The 22,009-nt window shown below is 29.9% G+C and overlaps 1 protein-coding gene across 9 annotated transcripts in view; it reads left to right on the forward strand.

Moving 5' to 3' along the window:
- Window positions 1–22,009, forward strand: part of LOC145242626 (uncharacterized) — a 377,218-nt gene that overhangs the window by 297,227 nt on the left and 57,982 nt on the right. For 6 of the 9 annotated variants that reach the window (XM_080105741.1, XM_080105740.1, XM_080105743.1 and 3 more), the window contains one exon: window positions 10,119–10,175. The exons of the other annotated variants lie outside the window; for them this stretch is intronic. In XM_080105741.1, the coding sequence (XP_079961867.1) occupies window positions 10,119–10,175 (57 nt within the window). The remainder of the gene's footprint in view (window positions 1–10,118; window positions 10,176–22,009) is intronic. 9 annotated transcript variants of the gene reach the window in all.

A 22,009-nucleotide genomic window follows, 5' to 3' on the forward strand; every position in this document is an offset into this window, starting at 1 on the left:
ATCAAAATGTTTTTATTTTCTCTGAAGCAAAAAAGCTTTGATTTTTAATTTAGGCAATTTGTAACAGTGGAAGAAAAACAAGGAATAACATTTTGAATAAACTTTCTCATCTTTCAGCACTATAAAATTAATCTGTAGTTTAGCATTTTTTTTTATTAATTACATTGAAATTTATCTTTTGTGACAAAAAAAACTTGAACAAAATGTCTTCATTACTGTATATATGATTAAATTCCTGTGTGTTGGCCCCTGCCCTCAAGTGGCGAGTCAACAACTGTCTGAGGCTGTGATGCAAGAGTTGGGTTTTACTTGCAACGCCTAGGCAAGCAATGGCCACAGCGCATGTGCGCACACACATACAACCCAGGAAGCCGATTGTGTGTGTGTGTGTGTTTACACATATTTCACTTGTCGATGCAGCCATGTTGCACTCATATCACACTATGCTCTTTTTAAATAAAATAAACTGTAAAAAAATTTCAAGATGTTAATCTTAACCAGGTGGTTGACCTAGTTAAAATATCCTGTTAGTCACATGATGATATTGAGGCTGATTAAGTACATAACAGCAGCAGTAGAGTGAGGTAGAAAGGAAAAGAAAAGACTACAATTGATTAGAGGGTGAGAGGTGTTCTCTCTCTATCTCTCTCTCTCTCGTCTTTGTTTATTTATCATCATCTAAAGTAGTACTAACATTGTCTAGAATCAGTTAGAAGATCGCTGCCATTTACTGTATGCTTAGTTAGAGAAAAATACAACTAAGTCAAACACTAACATAAAAGAGGGGTAGGGAAGTGTTTTTCTCTTCTGGTTTATTGTAGCCCCCTTCCTTGTGTGCTCTATCTAGTTTATCAGCCCCTCCCCTCCTTGTTCTAGTGCTGTTTTCTTAACTATCTAGATTTGAACAAAGGTTGTGTATGTGTATCTATCTGTCGTGTGTGTGTATATATATATATATATATATATATATATATATTTTATAGCCATATTATTAAATACTCATGAGTTATCAGAAAACTGTATGTGTGTGCAACTGTAGCTCCTTACATGTTAAACTAGATGCACATACCAGCATGCGCGCAATCTCACGCATACACACACACACATTTGTCTGTGTGTATGAGTGCGCGCGCATTGCTGTAGAAATTTGTAAGCCATTTTTATTAGTGATTCTATCTCTATAGAATATTGGCTGTGCTGTGGATGTTCCTCAGCAGGATGGGGACTGTTGTTTTGCAAAGGAGGGCCTTAGGTCGTCGACACAGTGTACCCCATGCTTTACTCTACTTGAAGGGCTCCCCTACAAGGAAACGTAATAATTGTAAGTATTACAGGCCAACTTTTAATAGAATTATAACTGTACATCTGAGGAAGGCTTTTTTCATATAAATGGAAAACTGAAAATTCAAACCCACTGTTATTGTCGCGCCAACTTCTTTCTCTCTCTCTAGAGAGGATTATCACATATATTCTTATATTTTAAATCTCTTTTTCTCAAGATTTCTTTTCTCAACTCCATATCAACTCTGTCGCCATGTGTTGCAGGTTGTGAATATCTGTACCCAGGGATCTTAAAAAGAGTTTATTTATAGAATATTTCTTCCTAAAGGGAATGTACTTAATATATACTTCTCCAAGATCGTTGGTTTTAGGGCTTTTTCGTCTTAGTGTGTTTAATGTTACGGCCTTAATCAAGTCGTATCTTATTTACTTTGTGTCTCATCTGCGCTCTTTAAGGAAAGCACCATTAACGATTTCTGCTGCAGCAGTATATATCCACATTTTTTATACCGCCATTATGTATATGCTCCATACTTTGTTAGCAACCAATTCGGTTTACATTGTATCCCCCCCCCCTTTAACTGACAGTCATTTTGAATTACTCTTAAATTTTATGGATTTTTTTTTTTCTCTCACTTTTCTGTTTTACATTTGTAGCCATGTTTCAAAAAATATATAGAATAAAACATGTCGATTCATTTTATTTAGCTATCATAACATTGAAAGTCCAAACAGCATGGTGATTTATCAGACATTGGACGTTATAAAGCATAAATTCTCCTAACAGTAATTATTTGAATTATTTACCTATCAACAGTTTAAAATAGAATTTAACTGTTTCTTTTATATTTTCTGAATAGTCAATAAAAACATTTAATCTTATATTCGGTTCTATTGTCTGATGTAGTAATTTTGGATATTTTTTACATTACTTGTATATAAAAAATAAGAGGTGGGGAAGGTATTGTGTTTTGTTGCTTAATTTTTCTTTTGCAAGCTGCGTGCTTTACTATTTCATTTCCTCTGCGCATATATTATATATTCAAATGTTTGAACAGCATTTTCCTTGTTGCTTCTTCTCTACATTTGTCCCGCCCCCTGCCCACAATTTTTTTTAAACAAATTCGACATTTCAAATATTTCCTTAAGAATTTTATTTCGTTTACCTTATTTGCTATGAGTAATTATTTTTTTCAATCTTCAAGTTCTTTTAACTATTTAAGCTTGTCTCGTAGTCATTCAAGAACTTTCCATTTCGGGTCATTTTTACTTATTTGAATTTTATTCGTTATTTACTGCTCACTTATTTTATGCTTTAATATTTCATGTGTATTCAGGGGGATTGTGATTATATGCAGCTGAAATAAAGTTTCTGGTGCTCCAGCACAAAGGGCAGTATATTTTAAATGCAATAGATAGGGTTAAAATGATACCACATGCAGTCTACTACGTTAACAAGGAGCACTATTTAACTGGCCATCTCTTTTCATTTTTCTTTATGCGCGTTCTCTTTCTATTTCTCTCTTTGCTCGCTGTCTCTTGTTTGAGAAACCGTTAAAAGGTGCATAAAATTGCATCTGACTTGCAGTTCTTCTTTGTTTGATTGGCTCATTTACTGCACATTTAAGCAACAGAGTGGCTGGCTATACTTGCTAGCAAGAAAAGGCTTCTCGACTTCTCAAATTTTTGGAGGTCATAGATTTTACTATCATTCACTCTTTTTCTTTTAAACACTCTATCACCCAAAGGTATTTCCTCTCAACAAAACTATGATGACAGTCTGATGTAATCCATGTCCGATGACCATTCCTGTGCACAGAGTGAGCATACACCTACATTTTCAATACATGCATGCAGAAAACAGGTAATGCCTATGTTGCTAATAATTCATTTTGTAATCCAAACAATATCAGTTATTTAGATGAAAATTAAATTATCTTCAACTTTTTTTTTTTTTTTTTTCAAAACTATTTCTTCTGCTAGGCAAGACAAATTGATGTGAACAAATTCTCCCTCTTTTTTTTTTTTTTTTGTGTATAAAAAAAAAATTCTCTTTCTAATTGACCATGTTAAAATAGTGATTCATTTCACAATGTTGCTTTCATTTGTTTCATTTTAATTCGCTTAGAAGAAAGATTTAATTTAACCAATGACCAAACTGACCGTTATTGCTACCATTCATACTTTCTTCCATTTCAGACACCACTGATCCATTAATCTTAAACTTTTTTGTCAATTTAGAAGAGATTACGGTTTCAATTAAATGTTCTATTTCTGTAGCCAACATTAAACTTTTTAAATATGATTTCACAAGTGCAGTAACTTTATATATCTATACATACAAACAATGAGTCTATGGATGATGAGAAGTGTGATGAGCAATCTCATAAATTGTTATATTTTCTCACATTATTTAACCTTCATATTTTTCATGGTTAGTCGTTCTTTCAAATATTGAATAAATAATAGAAATCCAATCGTAATTCAATTATTTTCGGATAGTCTGAAAAATGTTTTCTTTGAATGAACTGTTTGAAATTCTATTCATTGCAAATAATTTGCATGAATAGAATTTCAAACAGTCCATTTAAAATAGTAAAAATAAAATCCAAGATGAGAATACTAGTGCAAATAATACAAATTTTCAATCCTTGTCTAAAAATTTCCAAAAACATTCTGAGTTTTAAAAAATTTGTTTGTGTAACTCCTCTTTATAGTCTTTCATTCAATAGACATACTTATAAAACATATTCAAGAATTAACTGGGATATTTTTAATAAAACTTTTGTTGAAATATACTTTGATTCAGCAAATCTCTTGGAATTTCTGCTCCTACACTTTTTTACAGTTCTAGATTTTATTTTTTGTACATTAAATTATAAAGTTTTATTTCCTTTTGATAATTCTCATGCAATGATAAAAATCTTAGAAAAAACAATTTCTAGTAGTAGGCATACATGGGAGGAGTAATTCTTTCATACGTTTGGCTCGTATCACTCCACATACCATTAAGAAAGTTTTAGCAATTGAAATATTGTTTTTCTGTGTAACATTATTTATAAACACTCAGAAGTTTCATCCAATCAAATGAAATATTAGGTGTACCCATAGTGACCCATTGCGTTACAACTTTTACCACTACTTTGATTTAATTTGAAAATTCATAAACTTTTATGTATTTTTATGACATTTATTTTTACATAACTATAAATATATCTCTTTACTTTTATGTTATTTTTATTTTTACTTTTCACACAGTCATTGTCAGTGATTGCTTACATAAATAGTGTTCCCTGGAGTCTGGGTGACAAATTTCCCCAGATTTCCAGCACTCACTACTTCTTTTGATAACCATTGCAAATCATTTTCATTTTCAAAACATTGATTTCTTGCTGGTCTTCTTTTGAATTTGAATCGTAATAAGCTTCCCCATGGTTCCAGTACTCATAGGATCCTTCCAATGAAGGCCTAGTAGTGCTCTAACTGATTGTGTTTTTTGTTTTCATCCTCTTTAACACTCTCTGTCCATTTTTCAGTATCTTTGCCCTTCAACTAACCTGTTTCTGTTTAGTGCTCATTGGTTACGTGGCTGGTTTCTGCATTTGAGGACTTTCCTTAATATTTTGGTTATTTTCGTTGTTGTCGTGCATCGTATGGTTTTAATCTTATCTTTGATTTCAATTTCTCCTAGGTTTTTTTTTTTTTTTTTTTTTTTTGTCCAGGTTTTTCAGGACAAGTGCTTCTAGAATTATTGCTATTAGTGATTGACAAATTCCAGCCATTTATTTCATTGGAAAACTGCTGGGGTAGTGAAATCTACAATTTGGCATTGTTTTTTTCCTTCTTGATGACTATTATCATGTGCGATCTCCTTGCTTGGATGTGTTTGTTTGTTTGGACTTTCATATCTGAGAGAATTTTGTGCTTTTCATTTTCTAATTCTTCTTATTCTTAGTTGTAGCAATACACATGAAAAAATTGAAATTGCTTAAAATATTTCAATAATGCCATACATAAAAAAGTGCTTGATCATTTACAAAAAAAAAATGTAAAACTGCCTAAAAATAAGAAGTTATGACATTTTGTGCCTCGCATGTTTTGATAACATTTTCCCTCTTTAAGACCATATGCATTTCATCACAGTTTTACTTCTTCAGTAAAGATGCTAAAACACAAAATAAAGCAATGAAATTTTCAATATAAATGTACTTTTGTGCAATCCGAATATATGACACTAAAAATCTCCAGAAATTAATCGTTTCCAAATAATCTGCAGTAAATCCACATAAATGTTTCAGTACCATAAGAATTTCATGTATTCATTAAAAAATTGGAGAACTCAGTTGAATTTGAATGCATTTTATGCACAAAAAAACTTAAATCTAATACTAGAATTGTTTAAAATGAATATATTGAAAGATTTCTTTAGTATTATTGGAGATTAATAACTTCTGCTGAACTGCCTTCACCTGCTTCCCCTAAATATGTGAATCTCTCTCTTTTTTTTTTTTTTCTTTTTAGGCAATTACATATGAACACACTGAAAAACTTGATAGAAATAAAATATATATATATATATATATAAATTTAATGTAAAATAATCTTAGATTTTAGGGTCATTCTAACGTTTTAGGGCAGTTAACCATTTTTTTTTTATGGGGAAATAAATCCTGTGCATTCTTTTTAAAGATGATCATGTGTGCTTTTAAAGGGGTTTTGTAGGAGGTTTGCCACTCGGACTTTGGGTTAGTGTTAAGGCTAGTGTGTGAACATCCTGAAAATTTGTCAGAAAGAAAAAATAAAAACAATTATTTTAGAGTAGAGAATTAGTTTCACATATAAACTTAATGTAAAATAATCCACCATTTCCAGGTCATTCTAGCATTTTAGGACAGTTAAACAATTTTCTTCTATGAGGAACAAATTCTGTGTATTTTTTTTCTTTTAGATGATTACGTGTGGTTTTAATACGGTTTGTATGATAAGGGCTTGCCACTCGGACTTAAGGTTAGTAGTAGAGTTATGCAAGAGTTTTTATTTTTGAAGTGGGTGCTGTTCAGATTTAGGGTAAGTAGTAAGGTTAAATGACATTTTTGGGAGGCAGAGCTTGTCGCTTTAATTTAAAGTTAATGGTACAACAGGTTCAAAAGAGGCACTTTTAAGTAGTGGGCTTGTCACTTAGATCTTAGATTTAGGTAGCGTAATTTAATAACTTTTTAAATTGTATGAAAAAATTTTAAAAAATTTCCAGTACCAACTGCTCTAAACAGAAAGAATGGCTGGAAAATGGAGGATGGTTATACATTAAATTTATATGCAAAACTAATTCCCCTTCTAAATTATTTTTGCCATATTTTTTTTTTTTCACTAAGTGTTTTTAGAGTATTTGATATTTAGTTTATAAACGAGCAATTAAGTCAAATCGTTTATTTTTATTGAAAAGGGGTTAATATTTTAGAGGAGAGGCTAATTAAAAATTGCTGGTAAAAAAAGAGTATTCAACGTAGAATTATTTTAACACATGAAATAATGAAAACATTAATTTACTTATTGAGGTACAAAACATTTAGAGAAAACTGTTTGATACATGTGAAATCTTATTTTAAAGACAACAAAAACAAATGGACCAATTTATTTCATACTCTGACAATAAGTGAGATTGATGGGTTTTTTTTTTCTGATTGTTTTCCAAATTTTATGACAAAATTCATCATAGGGAATGTTAGCAAGCTTTTAAGTAACATAGGGTCAAAAATAAAATCTGACACAAAATACCCCTTTCATAGCATTAACATTTTTATCATTAATTTCCTAAAATCTCTTCAAATATATTATGTAGCTGATTATTTATTAATGCATGTGAAAAGATATTTGTTTCCAAACAAAATGGTGGTGTTTTGAGGACTTAAAGTGTTTTGTTTTTTAAAATATGACTATTTTAATAGAATTATGTTGACATTTATAATTATCCAAAGCGTTTTATATCCACAGAGTATTGCTATTGGATAGTCATTATTTTTTATTATTATAAATTATAGAAGTAAAAAGATTTTCTATTTGCTACATGTGTATGTTGCGTGCAGATACATGTAATGTAAATTAGATGACTGATGAAAAAGTCACTTTTCCTTTAAATGTTCACACAGAAAATATTAGAGTATGGTTAAATCAACAGAGTGAGAGTGTGGAGAGCGATGGATGACTTGTTTAGTTATTTATATATTACAACTAATTAGAACAAAATAATTTTGTTTCAAACATAACTCAATCCCAGAACTAAAGTTGTGTTATTAAAGCATAGAAGAAAAAATTTACATTCACTGTAATAATAGATAATATAAGAAGATCTAAATTACATATATCAATTCAATGGGAGAATCTGTATATTAATATGATAGTGTGTGTTATTTTGTGTGTCATGCTTACATTGTTTTTCTTTTGAATGACTGTCATTTAATTATGACCTTCCATTTCTTATAATAAATAATTTTTCCAAAAATTCTCCATAAGTTTTGGTTTTGATTTTTTTATAAATAATTTTACCAAGAATTCTCCATAAGTTTTGATTTTGGTTTTGATTCAAGTTTATGCACCCAAGCCATATGGATATATTTTTTTATTTTTGAAATCACAACTTTATAATATCTATAAACCGATAGAAAAGAAAAGAGCTAAAATATTATACTAATATTTGTATTTGTTGTTTCACAATGTTTCAACCAACTATATCTCTAGCCTTTGTCAGGTGGTTAACCATGATGAGATTGAAATGCTGAGTCTCTTAACTGTATCCTCAGTAATTACTGCCTTCCACAGTTGTTGTCGTCTCACCACATTTTTGGCCAACTAATCCTGACGCCGACTTTGGGTAGGATTTAAACTGTTATTTTCAGACAATGCTCACCTGGAACCATAGAGAATCAGTGCCTCTATCCACTGCGCTACGGGCCCCGAATCTCTATTGTTCCAGGTGAGCATTGTCTGGAGATAGTGATTTAATCTTATCCAAAGCCGACCAGAGGATTACTTGGCCAAAACATTGAGACGACAACAACTATGGAAGGCAGTAATTACTGAGGATACAGTTAAGCCTCAACATTCCCATCCCATTATGGTTAACAACCTGAGGAATAGTTTGCCGAAACATAGTGAAACAACAACTCTGAAGTTGAGGATAACAGTCTGCACATAAACAAATTACTCATCTCAAAGGATTCCAATAATAATAAAACCATAATATCAGGACATCGCCATTAACGCTGAACATTTTAAGAATGCCAACATCAATATATTACATATGAAAGAGCTCACTGTGAAATTTCCACTGATTCCGCTATGACTATAATATATTTTACAGACATTTAGTCTCACAAAAAGAACATAGTATTTAATATGTTACCCAACAATATTAGAAAAAATCATTGTTGGGTAAAAATATGAAAAGAAAAATAACCTTTTCAAATAAAATTAACTAATTATATCTTCTAGTTATTATGTCTCAATCTACCAGATCCTAAAGGTGAAAGTGACACTCCTACCGTAAACCTATACTGAAAATTTAACTTGTTCTTTGTTGCGTATTACACACGTGCATGCACAATCTAAACCAAACTTTTTACTGACGCCAAGCAAGTTTTCATTTGTATGGTGGGCTTTATTTTGTGATTAACTAAAACCATCACTCTTATATGACTTTTAAACAGTTTATCTTACTCTATAAAATCCAGTGCAATTCACTAAATGCAATTTTAAAAAGGGTTTCCATTCAAACTTATGTAATAGAGATTGAGAATAAATAAAACGTTATGAGTGAACATTAAGTTAGTATTTTACTTTTGTAGTTTATTTATTTCTGTGTTTTATGAGTTTCTTTCTATTTGATATTTCCTTGGCTGTGTTGAAATGACATTCTTGCTTTTCAAAAGGCCTCAAATATCTGCAAGATTTAAATTTTACTTTAAATTCCATTCACTAATCTTCAGATTCATATTAATTTCAATAAGAAATTAGCAACTCTTTAGAATTTACAATAAAGTTTTACATTTTTCGTACATTTCGATAACATTGTTTTTCTTTTTTTTTCTTTTACTGAAATGTTTGATTATGAATGCCACCACTTTCTCTCTGAATTCAACTCCGTCATCACAAAATGCTTTAATATTTTATGTTTAGTACAAAAAAGCATCCAAAATAAGATCATAAACTTTAACTACTTATTAATTCTTGCTTGAATCAGTCAAAAGAATACCTGGCTTGTATGACAGTTTCTTTACAGCATAGGTTTGAAACCTGTGGAGCTTTGTATATGTATGTTGTAGTTTTATTAAAAAAAGAAGACTTTTCTTTTTGTTACAAAAACAGTTCTTTGTTTTGACGTGCTTCTTTTTGAAATTAAAGATTCCATTTTATATCGATTTTATTGCATATCAAAGAACCTATTGTTGATTTCATATGCCGAGCATTTCTGTTTGAAAATGCTCAAGTGCTCTTGTGAAGTTTAACTGTATAAGGTGTTAACTTTGGACAAAATCTAACTGATCCTTCTTTCATTGAATTTTTTCAATTATTGATTTTTAATACTTATCAGAGACATTCTGATACAAAAACTAAGAACACTGCCAGACACATAAAGTACATGGGGTTGAATTTTTAAAAATAAATCAACCCAGTCATTTCTGAGTCCATAGGGAACAAACACACAAGCACAAAGTGCCTTTTATATAATATGTGTGTGTATATATTTATATACACACACACTGTATACACACATATATGACTCAATTGGATCTAATTCTTTTGTTTGCCACTAATTCCTCCCTTCTTTTTGTGATTGACAGATGGTTAACACCAAGAGTCAGTGAAACAAGAAAACAGCAGGGGCAGAAGGGAGCGGGGTCAGTAATTTAGTCGCCTCTAACTTATTCAATTATTAAGTCAATGTAAATGACTCTTCATTTACTGCATTACTTACTGATGATGTAATTGCAACTATTTGTGTGTGTGTGTGTTCATATATAGTTTTATCATCATTATTGTTGTCAGCTTCTTTCCCAATTTGTAGAATGAGAAGGATAATCTTGTCTCCTTTTGTTATCTGCTGTTTTATTATTATGTGTGTGTGTGTGTTATATTTTGTATTTTATTTTCTTCTTCCTATAATTACTTTGCTTATTGTCTCTGCATGTATTTCCTTACTTTATTTTATTATACAACATTTTAATAAAGAATTTCATTGTTTTCATATGAAAACCAAAGTTTAGTTAAAAAATATTAACTTATTATTGATGGTAGGTTTGTCACACTCGCATCTAAACAAGTCATTCCAATAAATAGCAAATATTATGTATATTACTTTACAGAAGTTTAAAGTGTGCAATACTTTTTCTAATGCAAACATAATTAAACATACATTTTGCACAAGTGTCTACATGTTTGCTTAGATTTTTTTTCTTCTCTACCTCAATTTGCTTTATTAGTTTGTGTTTTAGATTTACTTCATGCTTTTTCTTTTACTATTGATTCATACTTTATAATAGGCATTTACACCTTCAGTTTGCATTAATTTCAACAAAATTCTGGATTTTCTTACTAATTTATATAGCTTAAAGAAAACAAATCTAAATTGTTCTTGTAGATACTTTTTTTTTTCATGATTTGTGTTGATGCAATAAAATCTTTCATTTTTGAAAAATTCATGTTTAGAAAATCAGTTGCGAGATCACTTTTCAACAATGCATACCATTGTTTTGAAATATAAGTATGTATATCAAATTAAAATTTTGTTTAAATTATTTATAAAAACTTTTAATGTGACCACATAGATCTTTGCAAAATACAATGATATCATATTTATTTTGGTAACACAAATTAGCACCAAATTATAACCGTTCAAAGTTTGTTGGAAATTATAAACTTTGCTATTTTGTGTGCTATTTGTCCTAGAGCTAATTTTCAGTGTATTACAGAAAATTAGAAAATTGTAATGTGAACAGATATCTTGCTGCACAACTCCTCAGTATGTTCCTGTAGGCATGGTCTCTAATTCACAATTTTATATATTTTTGAATATAATTAAAATTTCCAACAAACTTTAAATGGTTATAATTTTGTAGCTCACATGTCTCTGCTGAAATTTGCCTTGTTTGGGGCCGATATGAGTACAAAAAATTATCATGGAAAGAATAGTTATTAGGTCAATCCAGTTTAAACATTGGACAAAATCGCATTATCTCTAGAAAAAAAACTTACAAAAATGACACAGAAGCACAGCTTTAACTGTTTATATAAGGTTCATTTCCCCAGCTAACATGTTGAATTATCATAATATGATTCATAACACACTTGATATCAAGCAAGGTTTTTCTTTTAATTGTAAATCCAAAAAAAATAAACATTTTGATCGTGTAAAAACACAATTTGATAATAGGGCGAAAATCTTAATTCACTAAATCTTTCAACTTTGTATTTTTTTTTTTTGTGTAAGACTTAAAGTCTATATTAAGATCACCATATTGACAAGTGGCCTCTTTTCTTAAAAGTGGGACTATTTGTTTTTATATGTAGAGAGATACACATTAATACACATTTATAAAGAGAAAAGATTAAATTTTTTTATATCCAAGTTTTATCATAACTTAAAATTAAATTAGTTATTTTATGGTAATTAAATTTATTTAGAAATTTTTAAACTTTGAAACTTAAATTTCATATTTTGTAGCAGTAAACTGAACACTATCGTCACAGTTAAGCCATCTTCATTAATAAAAGAGAAACTCATTTTATGTAAAATTAAAAAAAAAAAAGTGATTTTCCAAATGGATCCTGCCTCTCAATAGATAATGCAGCAATCCAAGTGGAGCACTGCTAGTTGTGGTGAGTTCTTATCTTCATCCAAAGATGGTGAAGCTATATATCATGGTGGGATTGAAAGGAGATCTTTAAACATCTAAACATTTCCACAGAGAAGCAAATAATTGATTTAAATAAGTACTGCTTTCAATTAGATGAGATGAAGGCTGGATTGAATCAATAATAAAAAAAAAAAATCATGTATAAAAACATGAGTGAATAGTCTGCGCATTATATTGTATCAGGTTCAGTCAAGACAATTTCTTTTGTGGTGAAGTAAAGCCGATTCCAATTTGGATTAGAGATTTTTGTCTTCTTCTGCAATAAGCAATTGATATTGGCTTCTTAGATGACTACTTATTCTCATATTAGCATTGTGAAATTTCTTGAAAGATGAAAGAAGACAATGAAACACAATGGTAACATGTTCTTCAATAAAATTGTCTTTGAGTTTTAGGGATAAACTCAAATGCTTGTGTAAAGCAATTAATCACTTCATGTATGAATTCTTCCTTTTTATGTGTAATTGAACAGGGAGAATTTTAGTGTGAAATGAAATCTATATTTCTGATGTTTTCAGATTAGTATGTGTCATTTGTAGCTGAGCTTCCACATAGTAAAACAAACCTTAAAATCATTTAAAGCTAGATGATGAATGGTCAGTGAGGGACGTGAAAATAAGGACAGTTGTGAACTCAACCAAAATTATGTCCAAGCTCAATATACTGGTGACCTTTGATATCACTATACTATTCATTAGATTACCATAGTTAAGCAACATTGAGCCTGGTCAATACCATATGAGTAACCATTTGAGAATACCAGGTGCTGTGTATGGGAGAAAATCAACTTCTTGCAAGAACTAATGTTATCTCCCCTGAATCAGAAATACATGATTGCAGACTGCTTGTGAATTTCATATTCCCAAGAAACTTATTTCTGTGAACCCCCCAAGAGAGGGTATATTTATAACTTGCAAATGGAAACCAACTACAAATAAATGTCTGTTTTAATAAAATGAAACTAATACATAGCTCATTTTGAAACATTGGTCAAATCAAACAAAAGAGGATTATGGTATCCACTCACCTGGGAGACTAATAGGTCATGATGCACAATTTTTGAAAGTGTCTAAAAATGAGAATAGGTAAATCAGCTTGATAATTGATGGTAATGTTTATTTCAGATTTTGAAATCCTCAGAACTATACATTTACATCAACTATTGCGATGGTTATAATGGTTAACAAAATGAGGTTCCCAAACGATGTTCATTGTAACATGTGTAACTTTCATAAATAAACACGCAATTTATTCCACATTTCTGTTTAATATGCACAAATACTTTTCCTTTTGAACAAGTTTTCTAAATAATACATTGCCACTACAAAACAAAAACCAGTTTTCAGTGCCAATAAAATAAACCTCAAACCTTTAACAAAAATGGTTGGAACAAGTCATTTATGAGACAAAAAAGTTAATCTTTAAAATTTTACATGTTTTAAAAAATTTTAATCCTAATCATCATCACAGGCTTTTTTAAACTTGCGCAATTACAAATTGAACTGAATTTGGTGAAATTAAATTTTTTTAATGATTTAAATTTATTTACAAGTTTAATTTCAATAAAATACACATTGAATTATTTTTTCTTTTTTTAAGAAACAAGGTTTTTTTTTTTTTTTTTTTTTTTTTTTTTTTTCATTCCAAACATAGACACAGATTTTTCATAATTATTTTTTACATTAAAACACTGCAGGTTTATTCCTATTTCGCTCACATAAATTATATATATATATATATATATATATATATATAATTTTAAGAAATCATTTTAAAACCATACTATATCTTTGGATCAGGTTGGTGAACAAAAACAATTGAAAACACTCCTAGGCCATGCCTGATAAAAGACATTAAAAGTTAGAGGTATGGGCATAATTTTATGAAGATCTCTGAAACATTAAAAAATAATAAAACTTTGGTAAAAAATAAAAAATATAACAATAAATGCAAAGCAAAAAAAAGAAATTATAAATACTTTCAGGCAACATTGAGTTGAGTTAGCTCGTATAATATATGTATTAATATAATACAATTAAAACAGATGGATTTTCAGTGTTACAAGAATCTAGCAATGCATATGACGACTGGCTAACTTTTGTTTTATCCTTTCACCATATTCCTTTATAAAACTGTTCTTTGCTTTAGTTTCTTGCAAAACTTTATCTCACTATTTTTTCACATGGATGCCATATTTATGATGAGCAATAAATGGAAATGTCATTTGTAATCAGCAACAAATTCAACTACTAATAAATCTTTAAACTAATTTCTATTTTTACTTTTAAATAGTATCTAAATATTTTTTTCAATTAGAAAAAGGTGTAAAATTTTGATGTTGCATTGCATCACATCAAAACCCTTAATCGACTAATGCATAAAAAATGTTGCACAATATTCAGACATATTTCACGTATGCTAATTAAGCCATTGAACATTTTGTACCACTTTTTCTATGTTGTGCATTATTTTGTTTCTTGTGTTTATTGCACATTTCTTTTAATGGTGGGCACAAAATTAAAAATGAATCTTAAAAATTAAACTTTTGATGAAATTGCTTTTTATTCAATTTTTTTCTTTCTAATGGCTACGTTTTTCCAAACAATCCGTCAAATTTATTGAGCAAGAATAACAAGACAGATAATAAATACACATCTTTTATTTAAAGTTTCCTAAAAATTTAATCGTTTTAACAGAAACCAGTTAGGATTTTTTTTTTTTTTTTTCATTTAAGTTATTGAACAAAACTAAATATGCAACTTTTCATGCAGATATACTGGATGTTATTCACAAAGATGACAATACACACAATATATTTTTTCTCTTTTAAACACAAATACTATTCCTTTTAATCTATCTTGATTGTGATTGGTGTAATTTTTTCATGAAAGTTTACTAAACAGTTGGTTTTTAAGAAAAGTTTGTAGACGAGTACTGTAAGTAGTTAATTTTTGGAATGTTAGTGAATTTTGATATCTTTTACTTTACAATAGCTGTACTTATTTGTCTGTGAATTTTTTTAATTTTTTTTTATTCACACTTATTTTTGTTTTCTTAATGTCTTTAATTTCCAAGTTTTCTCATTTCTCACAATAAACATGCCATGATAAACAATGAATTCAATTAATACTTATTTTATATTTTGATATGAGTATTCTAAATAGCTATTAAAATATCAGTGAATTTAAAAATACAAAGTAGCTTATTTTTAAGCTAATTTTATCTACTCGCTATTCATTGAAAGATTTTTTTTTAATGAGATATTTAATCTCAGAAAATATTGGAATGTACAGGTAGTGTGTGCATATATATATATATATATATATATATATATATATATATATATAGTGGCCTACAATGGTGTGGACAATTATAAGTTATTTGGCAGTTTCAGATTTTCTATTGTATTGTTGTTGAAACATTTTCAGAGAAGTCATTTTCAAAAAAAAAAAAAAAAAAGATTTTGGATCTGCCAAACCTAATGATGACCCTTTCTGTTTCTTTTGCAATATTAAAAAAAAACTAACAATTACCAATGTAAAATGATTTTAGTGTGCATTTCTTAAAGAAATGGTAAATTTACTTATTTTTAATATGGTGCGATACAAATCCTCAAGGTGTCATTGATAAATGGTACTTGCAAGAATCTATTTGGAAAGAATGCTAGATTTTGGATATGAGGAATGATAGAGAGAATAGTTCCTGATAGTTTTTGCAAAACAATTTTTGCCTAATATAGAATTAGTTTATGAATAAAACAAAATACTCACATTTTGTGAAAACTTACTGGAATTGTCATTACATTTTTCATGAACAAGTAACAGCTTGAGTTTTTGCTGGTCTTGATCAGATTTTATTTATAATTTTGTAATGTGTTGAAAAAATTATTCAGCATGTTTCATAGCTTAGGCAAGTTTTTGAAATTAAGGGTCAAACAATTATGTAGTGTGTTAAAGTAGGACCACATTATTAAATCTAATATATAAAGTTAGCTTGTCGGATTTTCAAAGTATGTTATCAATAGCTTTTCTCCAACAGTATCCATGTTTAATTCCGAATAACCATTTCTTTATTTCCTTGGACATTACTTTTGTAATGTGCATTTTTCTTAAGTTTCTTAAAACAAAAAACTTAGAACATTGTTAAACTAGAATCATTTTTGATTAATCACTTTCACAGTATCAGTTGTTTACATTGTTATAAACAAAGAAAAATTTTATATTTATCTGTTAATTTTTAAATAATCCTATTTGTTTCAAATCACATGAACTAATTTTTCTTACTTGTAAATCATATATTAATAGTTAGAAAGCAAACTATTCTATCTACAATGCTCTTTTAATGAGATGTTAAAGCAACTTTTGGTTTTCATAAATATTTCCTTATGTCGCATTTAATTCTATTTTAATAAAACTCATAAATGCAGTAAATATGTCAGCCATACAAAAATTTATATAAATGTTATCTATATTTGTCAAAAACCTTTATACAATCCCCAAACATTTCAGGCTTAAAAGAAAATGGATAATGTTACTCTTTGTCAGATATGCAAGGAAATTATTGTAATAGTAGTCGTAATGCGTTTGCTTACTGCAACACATTTTAGAATTGTTTCCAAATCAATTTGTATGAGTACCAGTGTCGTCCAACAATACGTTCCACTTTAACTATTTGAGATAACTGATCTCACCAAACAGAAGAGAGGTCCTTTCGTATTTTTTGTTACTTTACTTACAAAGAAGTAACTAAAAAATAATAATGAATAAAAAGTTCAACAAAAATGTAATAACACATCAAAAAGACAATTGTTCAAAATAGGGTCACAAATTTCTTTTTCACTTTTGAATTATTTTTTAATGCATAGCGAAAATATATCGTTTAACCCGAATGATCTTCTCGTTTTGATTAACAGCCTTTTGATTTAATTCTCAGGCTACGCCAAGTATGGACAACTAGTATGATGTAAATAAATTTAAGAAAAGAACAAAGAATTCAATATAATTGTATTTAAATAGAGTTCCTTATTTCACAGCAACTATAATAGAAAAATAACCACTAAGTGTAATTTAAATAATCACAAGAAAAAAAAAAATTCAAATTCTTTTCTACATCCCAAAAAGGAAGAAATGATTGATAAATTGTAAAACATTTAATGATGCATGTGTTTGTTTATTGCACGATAACTTTGCCAAATGAAATAGAGAAAAATTTGCATTTTCATCACACAAGCATTTTTTAAACTTTTGGGATATATCATTTTCAAACATTGTTCACAAGCATATAGGCTTCCAAATAATGACATCATTGATTTTTGCATTATTTAATATGTTTTACTTGAATTTAGAACGCTTTGTTGCCAGTGGCTTTTGATGCATATTACTTGTTCCATCATTTTTCTAACAGTACACAAATGACATCTGCATGATGGCAAACTATTCAACCATACCTGTATATGTATGTAATATACTTTATATGATGCCGCAAGTATAAAGATTTCTACATTGGAAGCATGGTAAGACCACTACACATCTGCATTAAAGAACACACATAAACATATCTTTTATAAAACATTAGTTCAATGCAAATAAAGACATGCTGTAAGTATCAAGACAACAAAAAGAAATGTTGGCAATGTACAAATTAAGCTCAACTCAACTCGCAAATTAATAGGGAAGTAGAAAGTGGACCTTGAGTTTATTTTCGACAGCTTTTTAACTCTTGCTTCCCTTATTTTGTCTTTTAGTCCTCACATTCCATGAACAATGTTCTGACAAAGTGGAAAAATTGCTGTTTTCTAGGTTAGAATCTATCCATTTAATATTTATCGTTGGCTACGTTTTACCTTGTAGTATTGTTTTTATTTTAGCTCCTTACATTAAATGGTTTCATACCATATCTGGAGCGATTTCTATAAAAAAAAACAAAAAACTAATAAATTAAAACTCCAAAGTTTAATTCTTAATTTAACACACTGACAAACACAACATTAATGTTTCAATTTAAATGAATTATTTTGACAGTATGTCATAGATAGTATTGTCCTACAGCAGTATGACAATACTGTCTTCGACAACTAGTACACACAGCATCTCCACAAAAAGAAAAAAGAACATGCTGATTGTAAATAGTGTATTCAATAGAAGCAAATATCCAAACAAATTTTGATCACAATTCTTAATTTTCCTTTGAATAAGAAATTTAAACTTGAAATATTTGGCATTTAAAAAAATGAAAGGAAAAAAGAAATAAATACAATTTGCATCTATATGTACGAGTGTATTCGACACAATTCTTTATCTGTAAAAGTGAAATACGTCATCAAATGGAGTATTATTGACACATTTGGGGAAGAGCTGCTCAGAGCATTCTTTCCTGCCTGAACAGGGTACAAAACCGGCTTCAAAATTTGGTAGGAGATGTCCTGTTCCCCTCCCTGTTACATCTTTCTCACAGAAGAGATATTGCAAGTCTATCTTTGCTCTAGGGTTATTTTCATGACAGCTGCTCGACTGAGCTTCAATCTATGATCTTCCCTTGTAAAACATTCATGGCAAACACTCACCTTGCTACAATCACTGTCAACAATTACCCTTACTCTTTATCCATGCCTAAAACAGAACGAAAATTCCATGAGTAAAACTTATTTTCTAGAACTGTCTGTGGAACACAATACTGCAAGACTGTTTCCCAGCCAATTATAACATGGTTATTTTCAAGTCCAATGTAAGCAAGTTTTTGTTGAGTCGTCTTAATTAAATAATTTCTACACAATTCTCATCATTATCATTCACCTAACATTCATTAACCCTTATCCTTGAGTAGCATCTGGGTCTTGATAAGTAGTGACTCTATGGTAAATGACAAAAACCTTTAATGTAAATATTCTTATATATATATATTTTAAGGTTATAGGTTGTGTAAGATGCATAAAAATGATCTTGCTTTGTAATTAATTATATTTTATTTTGATATTTCAATCAGTCCTCTGCTTTTTGTCAAAAAATGAAACCATTTTGTTTCAATTCTTGACAAAGAGCAGAGGACTGCTTGAAATATCAAAATAAACTATAATTGATCAAAAAGCAACATCATTGTTATGCTTCTTATACCACCTATAACCCTGAAAATGCTTCTCTCAAACCATACATGGAATATAACAGACAAATGTATATATATATTAGTTTAATGTTGTGTTTTTATTATAAGAGACATGACCAACATGCTGAATTACATGTGTAAGAGTATGTTTTTTATTCAGCAAAACATTTATACATTACTTTGATCAACCTTTGCTTTTACAGAAATATTGGAAACTTGGGTTCTCTTTTAAACTTTTTGTCTGGAAGTAGTTCTACGTTTCTTTCTCATCTTTGTGAGACTGATCTGGATGCTTCTATTGATAGCAACGATCTACATTTGGATGATTATAATCATGCTCTTTTTCTTTGCAAGAATCTCCCTATTGCACATGTATCTAGTTTCGAGTCTGATAGATGTCCTTTTTTTTCACCAAGGTGGTCTTTGCTGCACCCCCACCCCACTTTCTATTTGTTTTTTTTTTATATTGTTCCTCTTCTTACAATGGCTACTCTGTTAATGTTATATCCAACAATATTGATAGTTTGTCCTTTTCATAGGAAGATGTTTAGCTATAAGAAGGCTAGTTATGGTGGGCTTTACAGCTTCCTATGCAATGTTCCATAAGTCCTATCTTTGGTATGTCTCCAAATAAGGTTATTGACTGGCTGCTAGTTGGAATTGACACCTTCATTCTTCATCTTAAGTCTCAAATAACACCTTATTCTCCTCTCTGATTTCCATCTGTTTGTGTATCTGTCATTGCCCATCATAACCATTACTTTAATCAATATCACCTGGGTGGTTCTGAGATTTCTGGGCAATCCTATAAAGGACTTAGCAATGCCTGCAAGAGAGCAATCTCTTAGGCTAAGGCTAGCTATTCTCAAATGATTTGTGACTATTTCATCACAAAAGATTAGCTGTCATAATACAATAGAATTATTAATAGGGGCAAGTCTGCTATTCATCCTTTTTTAATGAACTTCAGGTTATTTCATCTTATAATGATCAGGCTGATCTCTGTTTATCTTTTTGCTGGCAATTCTTCTCTTGATGATTCTGGTGCTGTTGTTCCTGATGTTTCTTTAAAACTGATCAGTCTCTTGATTTTGTAGTTATCATTCCAAAGAAAGATTGCTAGAATCCTTTCTGATCTTGACCAGTTTATAATTTTTGGTCCTAATTCAGTTCTTGTTGTTCTCAAATGTTGTGCTCCTAAACTCTCTTTTATCCCCTCAAAATTATTCAATCTCTTTGTCTTGATCTTGTTTCCTTTCTTGTTGAAGGAATTCTGTTATCCCTATCCTTAAAAACGCTGGTGATTGGTCGGACTCCACTAAGTACCATCCTATTAGTCTTCTCTCTCTGTTGTTAGCAGTTTTTGAAAGGTTTATCAACAGCAAACATGTTCCTTTTCTGGAAAATTTGGGCATCCTTACTAATGTTCAGTATGAGTTACGTGGTTTTCGTTCAACTGTTGATCTTTTAAATGTTATCAGTGAATGGATCTGTCGATTTATGAATAATTCAAAAGAGGGTAACGTCATTATGCTTGATATCTCAAGGCTATTTGACAGAGTATGGCATTTGGTTTTTCTACACAAACTTTAGAGTAAGGTTTTTGACATTATTAGGGCTTTTCCTTTTGATTGAAGCTTTGCAAGTAACTCTGAATGGTGTCTCTTCATTCTCTTTTCTTATCAATGCTGGTTCTATTCTAAGCCCAACACTTTTCCTTCTCTACATCAATGAACTTCCAGAGAATATTATTCAGAAAATTAATATTTCTTCTAATGATAATGCTCTCTATTCTTGTGTTGTTTCTTACCCATCTTCAGCTCGTGTCTTTAAATTGTAAGTGCATCTCTTTTCTTCCTTTGATTCTAATGGACGTGTCTGCTTTGGGAGGAGAAATCAACTCTGAAACGTTTTGGCTTTTCTTCGTCTTCAAATCTTTCTTGAAGTTGATATATTAAAACCATTGCTCTTTCAGCTTTTTGTAATGTTGGTTCTCTCTTTCAATTCAAACACTTTTTCACACCTGAGGCTATTTTCTATCTCTATAAATCTATCAGGTTAGAAAGAAAGTAATGTCCTTTTTTTTACTTCATCACTTCGCAGCCTCCTAAGTTGTACACAGTTGTAGATTTTTTGATGAATTGGTGTCTTAATACCTTGCTTTGCCTTTCAGGTATAGTAATTAATGGCAAAATATTAAGTTTAACTGTTTCAGCCGTCCAAAATGGATATTAATGAGAAGTATTTGGGACATTGCATGCTCTATGAATTAAAAAAAGGAAACTCAGCTGCAAAAGCTACAAGGATTATTGGAACTGCGTATAGTATGAATATTCTGAATAATGGAATAATAGGTGGTTTCCAAAATTTTATGTTATTATTTTAACCTGTCAGATTGATGATGTTCGGGAAAGCTCAAATCAATTGATGAAGACACCATTAAAGACGTTTTGGAGACCAATCCAAAGTTAACCAACAGAGAATTAGCTCAACAATTCAATGCAACCCATACCAAAATCATTTCATGCCCCCATGAGGTAGGAAAAATTTTAAAACCTGGACACTGTTTTGTCCACAATGTGATTGACGCTCAACAAAATCAAAGATTGACTGTTTGCATATTTTTGCTTTCTAGGAATCGTCGAGAACCATTTTCACAAAGAATTATGATTGGAGATGAAAAATAGAATCTTTGCAAAAATGATTAGATCGAAACCAAA

This window comes from Euprymna scolopes, chromosome 21 (assembly GCF_053919585.1).
Source record: "Euprymna scolopes isolate OS-2025 chromosome 21, ASM5391958v1, whole genome shotgun sequence".
Classification (NCBI taxonomy): domain Eukaryota; kingdom Metazoa; phylum Mollusca; class Cephalopoda; order Sepiida; family Sepiolidae; genus Euprymna; species Euprymna scolopes.